The sequence below is a fragment of the Octodon degus genome, unplaced genomic scaffold, assembly GCF_000260255.1.
Source record: "Octodon degus isolate 3935 unplaced genomic scaffold, OctDeg1.0 scaffold00222, whole genome shotgun sequence".
In the NCBI taxonomy this organism is placed as follows: Eukaryota; Metazoa; Chordata; class Mammalia; order Rodentia; family Octodontidae; genus Octodon; species Octodon degus.
In genome coordinates, this window is record NW_004524798.1 from 1,689,551 (window position 1) to 1,701,761 (window position 12,211).

General features: G+C 50.3%; 1 protein-coding gene across 1 annotated transcript; it reads left to right on the top strand.

Moving 5' to 3' along the window:
* Window positions 1-201: 201 nt before the first annotated feature.
* On the top strand, window positions 202-579 carry LOC101580995 (KH homology domain-containing protein 1-like). Its single transcript, XM_004645297.1, has one exon. The coding sequence runs from the start codon at window positions 202-204 to the stop codon at window positions 577-579; it is 378 nt and encodes a 125-aa protein (XP_004645354.1).
* Window positions 580-12,211: the final 11,632 nt, after the last annotated feature.

The following is a 12,211-nucleotide window of genomic DNA, read 5'->3' on the forward strand; positions in this document are numbered from 1 at the left end:
GGGACAGCCTGGTCTCCCCCAGAGTGCTGATGTACCTGCAGTCCCTATGGGCCCAGGTAGTAGCAGTCCTAGCATGCTCTTCCCTGGAGACACAGGCTTCCTTTGGGGCGCAGCTGCCAGTGCCCTGCCCTCCAGAGTCCCAGGCCCTCTGACAGCCACCCCTTCTCATCCCTACTCCCAGGTGTCTAGAAGCACGGCCCGATGGAGAGGGGCTCTGGAGGCGAAGGACAAGCCTGGTGGATGGATCCAGAGCACTTCCGCAGGCCACTGGTGTTCTTCATGGACGCAGAACAGGAGGAGCTGGTGTTCGGGCGCGGGGACGCCGACCTGCGGCGCCTGGAGGAGCACAGCCACACGCTGATCCAGCTGGAGGCCTGGGCCACGCCGGAGGGCCACACCCGCGTCACCGTGGTGGGGTCGCCGGGGGCACGTCACTGGCTGCAGGAGCTAGTGCGCAGCCTGGACAGCGCAGACTACGAGGAGCGGGCCAGGGCCCTGGAGCTGCTGGGGCGGGTGCACGGACGCCCCTTGTGCCCGGCATCACCTGGTCTTTGCAGGGCGGGGGCTGCTGCTGCCTGAGGGCTTTTCTTAGCCGCCCACCTGAGCGCAGCGTTAGCTCCGCCTTTGCTGCCCGGCTTCCTGCTGCTGTGGGCCGGCTGCTCTGGCTTCTGGAGCTCCATGTGCCCATGAGCTGGGCTTGGGAGGGGGGTGTCAAGCGGGTGCCGTGGGACAGCAAGAGCAGGAGACCCCGTGTAAGTGGGTGCGTGTGGACCAGATTCTGTGTGCAGAAGACGGCGTCCCACATCGCACGAGGACATCGCTGCTGCTGCTGCTGCTGCTGCTGCAAGCCAGGAGCGGCCTGCAGCTTGGGGCAAGCTAGAGACTGGCTGTGACCCTGTCCCTACACAGATGCAGTGGATGCGGGGAACGTGACGTTTTCGGTTGGTGGACCAAGTCCTTCCAGGCAGGGTAATGTGTATGTGTTGGTCAGATGGACTAATAAAAATAAACATCACAGAAAGGAAAACAGTGCTGGTGACATTGTTGTGTGCCATCACCCTGTGCTTAGTGTGTTTAGCGGGCCTTCCTGTCACCTCCAGAGTTTTCCACTGTTTACACTGTGATTGGGAGTTTTCGTTTTTCAGTCAGGGTCTCACTATGAGTTCAGGCTTCCACTGAGCTCCCTTTGTATCCTAGATTGCCTCGAAGGAAGGGTCCTCCTGCCTCAGCTCCTGAGTGCTAGGAATACAAGTGTGCACTACCTCCCTGGCTCAGGCTGGCTTTGAACTATGTATCCCAGGCTTCAAACTTGAGGCGATCCCTTGCCTGTGCCTCCCAAGTGCTGGGGTTACAGTGACATGGTACCCCACCTGCTAAGGGAGTGATTGTGCTAGGAGGAAGGCAGGAGGATTGCCCTGTTTGAGGCCAGCCTGGGCTACAGAGTTAGTTCAAGGGCAGCCTGAACTATATAGCAAGACCCTGTCTCAATAACAAAACCTGGGGCCGGGGAGATGGCTCAATGGAATAAGCGCTTCCCTGGCAAGCGCAAGGGCCTGAGTTCAATTCCTGATTCGGGGGGAGTGGGGAGAGAATCACAATGAAACAAGCAAAACCAGACAAAATATAGAGTTCTGGTCTCTCGTGCAAATTTATGCATTCAACAGGTCTTGGGAGGGGCTGGACAATTCACATTTCAGCTGTGTTCTGTGAAGCGGCTCCTGGTGGCTAGCACATCGCACTTGGAGAATCCCTGGTCCAGGGGCACATTTTAGGGGACATCACCAAACAGGTCCTGAGGCCTTTGCTTCAAACTGGGCACTCCCTGAGATGTCCCACAGGTGACGGAGAGTCCACCACCCAGGCCTTCTTCCTGGGGCCATCCACCCCTTGTAATGTCCTCAAAGCTCCCTCTTCACCTTCCTGGTTCTTGGCCCCCTCTCCTGAAGGCGAGTGCCCTTGCAGCTCCACAGCCTGGCTGGCTTCTCAGCACTGTGCTCTCCGAGAACCTACCCTGCTAATAATAGCAAGCATGGGTGTGGGTTCCTCTTTTTGTCTCTGCCCCTAGCAACACGCTGGCCTTTGCACATATCTCCAGGACACTGCTGTTGGTGGCAATAAACAAGAAAACCAGTTTGGGGCCAGGGAGATAGGTCAGTAGAATAAGCGCCTGCCTGGCAAGTAAAAGGGCCTGAGTTCAATCCCTGGTTCCACTAAAAAAAAAACAAACAACAACAAAAAAACAGTTTGACAGAAGGGAACAGTGTCACCTCACATCAGTCTCATTCAAGGGTCAGTCTCAGCCCCATTCCTGACAATGCAGCAAACATGGACAGCAAAGCCCCTGCAACTTCATCGCAAGCAAAGCTGGCAGGGACAGCTCATTTCTGTGTCTGCTGTGGGGACTCGATGTTGGGACTGGAGGAGGTGGGACCCCCAGGGCTTCTCTGAGAATGGACAAGGCCAAGTTCCTGGGCTGGTGGCCCAGATAGACCAGGCAGCAGCTGTCATCCTGTTATGATGGTCCTCGGAGGCCCTCTGGGTCCCTTGTCATGTTAGCTACTTTGTTCTCTTTATTAAAAGTGATAGAGGGCTGGCCAGATAGCTCAGCAGAGTAAAGCGCCTGCTTAGGCAGATGCAGGGACCAGGGTTCGATCCCCAGGCCTGCCATCTCACTACACAGATCGGACTTGTAGTGATCCTCCTGTTTTCAGCCTCCCAAGCACTGGGATTACAGGCATGCACCACCACACCCAGTCTCAATTGCCATCTCAGCATACCCCGGAGGTAGGGCCAGTGGCATGCCAGGACAGAACCCTGATCCCTGCCTGTGTCTGAGCCGGTGCTTTAGTCTGTTGAGCTATTTGGCAGACCCTTTTTGTTTTTGTTTTTGAGACAGGGTCTCCTTCTGTAGTTCAGGCTGGACTTGAGCTCACTTTTTAGCCCAGGCTGGTCTCAAACTTGTAATGATCCTCCTGCCTCAGCCTCCTGAGTGCTGGAATTACAGGTGAGTGCGGGGATTACAGGCATGTGCCATCATGCCCTGCTTTGTCTACCTTTTATTTTGTTCTTTATGCTTTTGGATTGTCATATAAGAGAAACCATGTGACCATGCATATTGAATACATCCAGCACCTGGATGTGCTGGGTATGGTGGTACACACCTATAATCCCAGCACTGGGAGGCTGAGGCACGAGGACTGCCATGAGTTTGAGGCCGGCCTAGGCTAAACAGATACTCTGTCTAAAACAAAAGCAAAAAATTATGGTTCTAAGGTGCATCCATTTCCTGCAGATGACTTGTCTTATCCTTCTTTATGGCAGAGTAGTACTCCACATGATACCCATTTGCTTTATGTACTTATCTGTTGGGGATATGGGCTGTTTCTCAGACTTAGCTATTATGAATTATGCTGTTATGAACATGGCTGTGCATAATATTATTTTCATCCCCAAGTTTTCATGTAATTTGTCCCACAGCTGTGGGGACTATAACATACCCTGAGTTACACAGCCAGGACCCGAGCTCAGGACCACAGACTGTGGCTGTTGGACACCTGTTCCGGCACCTCCTCCACAAACACCACAGTCTGTCACTTCTCCCTGAATGTCCCTATGCCTTTTACAGCCCTGTGTCTAAACCACACTCCTCTGCTGTGGAGAGGACGTCCTGCCGAGGCCGCCACACGTTAGCGCAGGATCAGCCCCTCAGACATGGGGAGTCCTAGTCACACCGCTGGCACCAGACTCTAGTTTTTTGTTTTTTTTTTAATTTATTTATTTATGTGTGTGTGCGTGTGTGTGTGTGTGTGTGGCCAGCTCAGCCCACCAGGGGGCGGGGCTGGCTGGCATGTGGTGCTGGGGATTGAACCGTGTTCCCTGTGCTTTGCTAAGCTTGTTCTAAGTAGGTGCTTTAGACCACTGAGCCATCTCACCAGTCCAGACTCTAGTTTTAGAGATGTGTTTTCTACATGTGAGATAAAAATCCCAGGGCCCTGGCACCTCTGGCTCATTCCCTTTGCTAGCTTTATAAGTAATACATTTTCTGGTGCTGGGGATGGAACTCAGGGGTCATGTGTGGTCGGCAAGGGCTCTGCCCTGCCCCACATCCCAGCCACTTCATCATCTACATTTTATAAAAGCTCCTAACTTTCCTGACTCATGATCTGGCCTGGGGCACCACATGGCAGTGAGCTCGACACCACGTGCTTCCTCATTCTGTCATTCACAGAGCGCACAATAAGTATCCACAGAACAAATTCACCTCCAAGGCTGGATCCTTTGTTTTTCAGTACCGGGGATTGAACTCAGGACCCTGCGTTTGCTAGGCAAGCGCTTATTCTACTGAGCTATCTCTGCGGTCCAACCTCCAAGGCTTAAGATCTGAGAGCCTGTGTAATCCCACCCTTCAGGGGTCGTCATCTACATCTCTGCCTGCCGTCCTCCTCCTTGGGCGGCTCACGTCCACCTATTTCTGCTCTGCTGGACTTCTTGAGTCCAGTGCTTCCCCTATAGCCTACGTCCATGCTGCTCCTAAAGGATTTCACTTTTTCTCTGAGATACAGTCTTTCTTTGTAGTTCAGGGCGGCCTTGAACTCTCGGTGACTCTCCAGAGGGCTGGGATTGTAAGTTAGGCACCATCCTGCTGGCTCTTCTCCAAGTGATCCCTAGCTGTGTGATGCTATCTAACTGAACGTCCCTATAACACTTCACAGTCCTGTGTCCAAAGCCAAGCTCAGCCAGGCGTGGTGGCACAGGCCTGTAATCCTAGCACTCAGGAGGCTGAGGCAGGAGAATGGTTGGGAGTTTGAGACCAGTCTGGGCTACGAAGAGAGGTTAAGGCCAGTCTGAGCTGCATAGTGAGACCCTGCGTCAAAACAAAAACCAAGCTCATCTGCTATCCCTCCAGCTCAGTTTGAAATGACATTTTATGTATGGCACCCTGAAGTTCACAGACTTAAGGCTGACACATTAGCCCCTGGAGACTATTTCTGCCGTTGCTATTGCCCTATTCACCATCCACTAACCCTCATGTCAGCCTGGGCTCCGTGCCACCTCGCCATGGGCTGGCCTTGCCTAGGTTTGCCAGATCAGCCTCTCTAGAGCACAGGCTAAGTATCACTTTCTTTTTCCCTGAAAAGGTTCTCTGCCACTGGCTTACTAAGCTCTGTGCGGGTGTGGCTTAGGCTAGAAACTAAGGTCAGCCAAAGTTACCTAGGATACGCCCTGCCACTGTGCTAACTATGCCTGCGAGATCCAGCTAGGGCTGCTGGCCTTGGTTCAGGGTGTTTTCTTCAGTAGTGGGGACTGAACCCAGGGCCTCCAACCCCCAGTCCTTCTTATTCTGAGATGGGGTCCTGCTAAGATGCCCAGCTGGCCTTGAACTCCTTCTGCTTTAGTCCGCGCCTACTTGAGATGACAGGTGCGCATGCTGGCACCTGGCTTCATTGGATCTTCATTGCCTACCCCTGGAGTTGGCTACAAAGTCCTGCCGTCTGCGCTTAGCTGTGGGGATGGAGGAAGAGATCCAGGAGGTGTTGTACTGTAGCCACTCCCTTACAGGGCAACTTGTGGCCTAACAGAGGCCAGGCAGCCTCAGCCGACGCTGAGGAAGGACTAATTCAGTGGTGGTGAAAGGACAGAGCAAACTCAATTTGATTCTGGAGTTACAGGACTGGCTCGGTGGCCCACCCACACAGCACTCACGTGGATAACCACTCACTCACAGGGACAGGGGAAACTGTCTTCGCTGTGCACTCAACTGGGTTTGTGAGCAGACTGCTTCACCTGGAACTGGTTCATAGTCAAATGTTCTATAAGTGTCACGCCACTGAGCCCAGACCATGTGGCGCTGTTTATAAGTCCAGGTTACATAATGTCCTACTTATCTCGATAATGGCCTCTCCCTCCAGTGGCATGGTGTCCCATTGGCCCAGAGTCCACGGCTTCCACCTGAGGCACGGCCACAAGGCAAGGTCTGCCACTGACAGATGGTCTTCTACCGCAGTGCAGTGGGCCTCTGAGTCATGTTAGCGCAAGCACATTTGTTTATAAGGAAGAGAAAGCCACGCCGCTGGGCCCCTCCCCTGCTACAGGAAGTCAACATGCTCAGCAGAGCCGAGGGCAGCAGAGCCCACCTGCAGGACGTGACAGGTGGGCGCCAAGTCCTGAGGTGTAAGTGATAGGCTCTGGCCCTAGAATGAATTGCTGAATTATTATGGGGGTCATCTAATATGACTGAAGCCCTTTAAACAATAGCTTATCTTCCCAAAGACCACCTATCATTCTCCAACACTGCCCAAGGTGCAATTTCCTTTCACCTTTCCTGCTGCCTCAGGAAAGACCCCAATCAATCCGCAGATTTTGTGTGTGTGTGTGTGTGTGTGTGTGTGTGTGTGTGTGGTACTGGGGACTGAACTCAGGACCTTGCCCTTGCCAGGCAAGTGCTTATTCTACTGAACTATCTCCCCAGCCCAGATATTTCTAAACACCCCCCTCAAACTCCACCCATAACAAAAGTCCGTAAGAGCCTCAGCTTTCTTTGTACCAGGCCAGGGGATCTACCTGCCCTGATCCTCTCGTGTCTTTGGAGTCAGTAAAGGCTTGTCTTTCGTGTCTCTTTACTGTACTGCCCCAACACTTATCAGTAAGACCCTGCCTCAAAAGATAAAACTAGCCATGCTGGCCCCACCCCCGCCCCCGGGTGCGCTGAGACAGCAACTGAGACTGGGCATGGTGGTGCACGCCTGTAATCCCAGCGCTTGGGAGGCTGGAAACCGTCGGATCCCTATGAGTCCAATCTGTGTAGTGAGACCCTGGAGAGCCTGTACTAAATACATTAAAAAAAAAAAAAAATGGTGGGGACAGCTCGTGGCACAGTGGCCCTGGGGTCGATCTCCAGCACTACCGAAATAAAAGTTATGCTGAAATAAAGGCAGCTGGCATATCAGCCGAAGGCCCAATGCGTGTGTGCTGAAGTTATTTAAGAAGCGCGTTAATGAGCTTTCCTTGTGGACTGCAGTAGTGTGCACAGCTGCAGAACTCATGTTTAAAATTACTGATCAAGGGCCTGGGATGTAGCTCAGCAGCACAGCCCCTGCCCATGCTAAATTCAATTCCTGATACCCTCCAAAATAATAAAATAAAGCAAAGCAAAATACAGCAAAATAAAAGAACTGACCAAGGAATCACTGGCCTTGTGCTGGTGTGGTGGAACATAACCGTTACCCAGCACTCGGGAGGCTGAGGCAGGGCTGCTGTGAGTTTCAAGGCCAGCCTGAACTAGAGAGCAAGACTCTGACTCAAAAAAAACCCCAAACCAAGAACAAAACCAATCAAGTCTCTGTCTTCAACACCATTTCCCTGCATGCAATTCATCAGTGGATTTTTTTAAATTTCAAAATTAAAGACTTGTCCAGCTAAAACTGAAAAGAAAAAGGAGCACAGAATTTTCCTCTAATCTATAATAAAGTAAAAAAGCCACACGTCACACACTTGTGTGCAAGCTGGGTCACAGGAGACAGGCCATGAAGCTGAGGAGAGCCAGGTGGAGGAAAAAAAGTCAGCTGGAGGGACCCACACTTCTGGCGGTGGCGGGTGGGCCGCAGAGTGCAGTGCACCCTCCCAGCGACTGGCACCAGAACCCTACAGCAGCCCAATTTGCATAAAAAGCCTGCATTTCCGTTTTTACACAAAAACCTGCTGCAGCAGCTGGTAGCATGGGCCTCGTTTCAGCCCCAGGGTACCCACAGCCTGCTGAGGTTCCACCCCAGGCAGGTGCAGAGGTGAGGCCAGCCCCGGGGAAGCAAGTGAGCTGTGGGCGCTGCCCACGGGTGGGCGGGGGCTCCCAGCTCCTCCCGCACCGGCCCACTGCACAGCACTGCTGCCTGCGACAACGCCAGGGGCCAGGTGCAAGCATGGGGGGTGTTTTTCCCAAGTGTGTGCATACTGTGTCCCAGGCTACAGAAGCCACGCAAACTTTTAAAGGCCACATGTTCTAAGCACTGTGCTTTTCATTTTATTAAAAACAAGCAAGCATGTCCAACATACCAAGTGCTTCACTCCACATTTCTGTCTGGCCAGTGACCGTGGTACAGGCCCAAAAGGAGGCAATCAAGGGACAGGGTGCAGGGGGAGTGTGCGACTGTAGCTGGGAGGAAGGGAGGGAGCTGAGGTGCCCTCCGCTGCAGTGCCCAGAGCAGCTGCCACTTCCAACCACAGCCTGCTCCCCATCAGGGCGTCCTCCTGCTGGGCGATGCCTGAGGGGTCAGGAAGGCAATTGAGCTGTCTGGCTGTCTCTTTCCAACATCCACCAGTCACCAGTTGACAAAAGGAGATGACAAAGTCCCCAGGCGGTGCCTCCGCTGTGGCTGCAGCACAGACCAGACGGGGCCGGGCTGCAGGGCCCGCTCCCAGGGGGCTCCAGCTCCAGGGCAGCTGCAGCACTCCAGTCTGTGAACTTTGGGCTCAGAGGAGCCTGGCCGCGTTCTCCCTGCAGAATCTTGGAATGTGAGTTGAGACCTACAAGCCTCATTCGCTGGCTACACTGTCAGGTCTACCAGACTAAATATCTGTATTTACATAGAAATCAGTTAAGTACGCAGGTCACTTCCATGCCCAAATTACAAACAGGAAGAGAAGCTGGGCTTGGTGCTGCACTGTGCAGCAGGATGCTCTCAGACACGGTGGAACGGGCAGCCAGCCACATTCCAAGCAGCATCTGGGGCCTCCAGAGCAGCCTTTCCGGTGATAAGCATGTCTGAAAATGTAAAATCAACAGAAAATCCAACAGGTGATAAAAGACCTTAAAGTAGTGGCTCCCAAACCCTTAAGATCAGCTGGCGTGGGAGCGCACACCGCTGGGACCACTGAGCATTCTAGGCCAGCCGGGACTACATAGTGGAAACTGTCTCAGAAACAAAAACAAACAAAAAAACCTAAAAAGAGTAGAGTCACTTTTAAACAGAGGAACTCTTTATTTTGTATGTTTGCTCTTTTTGAGCCAAGGCCTCACTATGCAGCTCAGGCTGGCCTTGGACTCATTCTGTACCCACACTGGTCTCTAACTAACAAGGATCTGCCTGCCTCAGCCTCCCAAGTGCTGGAAATACAGGCCAGAGGAAGTGCGTTAGCTGCTAAAATCTTGGGCTGCACCTGGCCCACATGGGGCTGCAGGGCCTCCAGGAGGTGAGGAGGAGCCTTCTAGGTCACGCCCCTTGCTGTGATCCCTTGGGGTCCCCTCTACCAGCCCCAAAGAAACTCCTCGCCATTATCGGACTAAAGCCTTCAGTTCCGCGCACAAACCGTGGCTACCAGCTCTTACACTGCAGCAAACACATCTATGTGGGTGGGAGGAGACGTTTGCAGTCTCTATAGAAGGTCAGTCTGGGGCAAGATAGCAGCAGAGTGAAGGGAGACCAGTCTGACACCCAATTAACTTAATTCTTCTACAAAGTATTCTGGTGGAAGCTGTGGGTGAACACAGAGGCCCACACGGGCAGCTTTCAAGTTCTGATTTCAGGTCTGGGGGCCTGTTAAATCACACCTAGGCCCTGCGCCCAGCGGCCACGGCTCAGCAAGTCAGCTCGGCCACGTGGGGCTGGTTCTCTGAGGCAGGGTCGGCTCCAGAGCCCAGGCCGGCCTCCACCTCTGCGCCCCTGCCTGCCCACCTGCAGAGCCTGGGAGGACGTGGTGGGCAGACAGGAGACAGCCCTCAGAAAGGTCCAAGGAAGGCGAGGTGTAAGTTTCAAAAGTGAAACTACATTTCTTTTGTGTTGTTGCTGATTTTACCTTCTGTTGCATTGGGACAAAAATCAAAAAACTTTAAAAAAAAATTCTATTTAAAAAATAAGCCTATGGGCCAAGGAGATGGCTCAGTGGAATAAACACTTCCCTGGAAAGTGCAAGGGCCTGAGTTCAATCCCTGGTTCCAAAAAAAAAAAAAAAAAATTAAAAAATAAGCCACTATCCTAAATCAGGTAAACATTTAAAAAAGAAAAACAATATTTCTACATACAAAGTGCTGGTTCTTGCTTCAATATTATCATTTTAAAGGAAAGCTGCCCAAACTATTACCTATCCCCTGACTTTTTTGGTCAAAATTATGTATTCAGATCCACTTTAATTTGTAAATTATCATAACCATTAAAGTTTCCTAGTGCAATTAAAAATCCTATTACATACATTAGCTACAATTTTAGTTTATATCACAAATGCAAATTATTTTTCTTCTGACATGCTGGTAGTATTCATTTTCCCAGTGCAAAAAGAACTGCAATTGTCTGATACTTTACAACTCTAAGTAGTCAAATGTACTTCAAAAAGCAAATACTACATGTTCTTGACACACTCTAAAAAAATAAAGACAAATAATTTTGACTATAAAATTTTTATAAACAATAACCACATTAAAGTTTCACAGCTAGTAAGTTGTTGCAGAAAAGCTAAAACACCTAAAATTATGTCACCTTAATAGGCAACCTGTACTCCGGAGCACAAGGCCGCGGGACTTCTAACAGCGAAAATGTTACCTAAGATTTTTTATCACCTAACAAGCTGCCACAGTTTCAGTATTTAAGCCATTATGTTTACAGGAGTTAGGAATATACTAGGGTAGTTAAAGATGAGAGAAATGTGGAAACAGATAAGGAAATAAGATTTGCTTCTTATATTTTTTCCTGAGAATGGATAAGTTAGTTAATATCAAGACAATTTTAAATGGAAAAATCTTACAATAAATTATTTTATACTGTATAGGATCCCTGGTAATACACACAATTACCCTAATATATAACTCACGAACATGAAGTCTTACAAATTGCATTCATTTAAACAAGGCACAGGCCTGCATTTTTATCAGAATGCTGGGTAAATGCTATCTATAAAAAGGCAGATGAATTTTGCCAAAAGAAGATAACATCCCATTTCATGACACTGAATTGGAAGTAAATTTCCTAAAGAAATCTTAGTTCTAAATGAGTAAGGCCGCAGAAAAGCTTCATGAGCTGTCAGTAGGAAAAGAAGACACCTTACCAGATTATAATTGAAAAATCACTTTGTTTAAATCAACGAAGGCATAGTACATTACCCTGTTCTAAGTCCAGTGGAAAATGTGGTTGGAGTAGTTTTAACAATTAAAAAAACCTATGTAGTTCTTTAGTTGTTTTAATTCTTATTTCCCCAATTAACATTTACCTTGTTTTTACCGCGGTTAACACTACAAGTTTTGGGTATGACACAGCCCCTGGTGACGTGAACACAGCACTGTATTTATGAAATGTGACATCTGTAACTATTTTGTCCAAGAATTAAAGGTTAAATTTCATTCTACTTAAAACATGATCGTCCAATAAAACTGAGAAACTCTCCCACCCTTCCGTGCGTAGGTTTCCCACGGGGAGATGCATACGGAGATGCAGAAAACCCACTTGGGAACAAGGTCTGGTGCACCCTAGAACTGCGCATCACTGTGGAAACCGAGGGGTTCATCTGCAACAGAGCAGGATCTGCTCTGGCTCGCTGGGCGCACAATACATTTACTATGTTCTTCTTTCAAAACACGGCCTGAGCCTGAGGCGACTCGAACGCAAGTTACAGCAATTCACGGGTGACAGCTTCATTGCGAACCCTTACAGGAGGCTAATGGTGTTCTGAGGGACGCATCCCCGTCTTCCAGGGATTACAGTAATCATCACGAAAGGTCACCCCACTCCCAAGTGGGCCATCTGTCAGGAAAGCTCCGCGCGCCCCTGGGCGAGCACTGCGATGCCTGCTGACAACGGCAGGGCGCCCTCTCGCGGGCAGCCGCGGAACCACCCCCAAGAGCGCGGCAACTGAGGCACGAAGAGCAGAGAAACAAAGCTCCTGGGGAGGCCTCCTCCCTCAGCACCAGGGAGTGAGCGCTGCTTGACAGGACACCTGCTAGGAGAACTGAGCTAGGGCTTAATGAGCTCACTGGGAGTAGCAGGCGCACAATTTCTGTGGCAAATTTAACTTACTAAATAAAGCTACAAAATACCAGTGTAAACACTAAACACAAGTCTGATACCACAATAAAATAATAAATAAGTTAAAAATATATCTCTTACTTTAAAATATGATATAAACATTTTATCAGAGCTTCTTTCCACTCACCTTCCCCAAGGGGATATTTTGTCAAGTACTTCAGATATAAAAGAACCTTGAAAACGTGACTCTGCTTTGACATTTGCTAAGC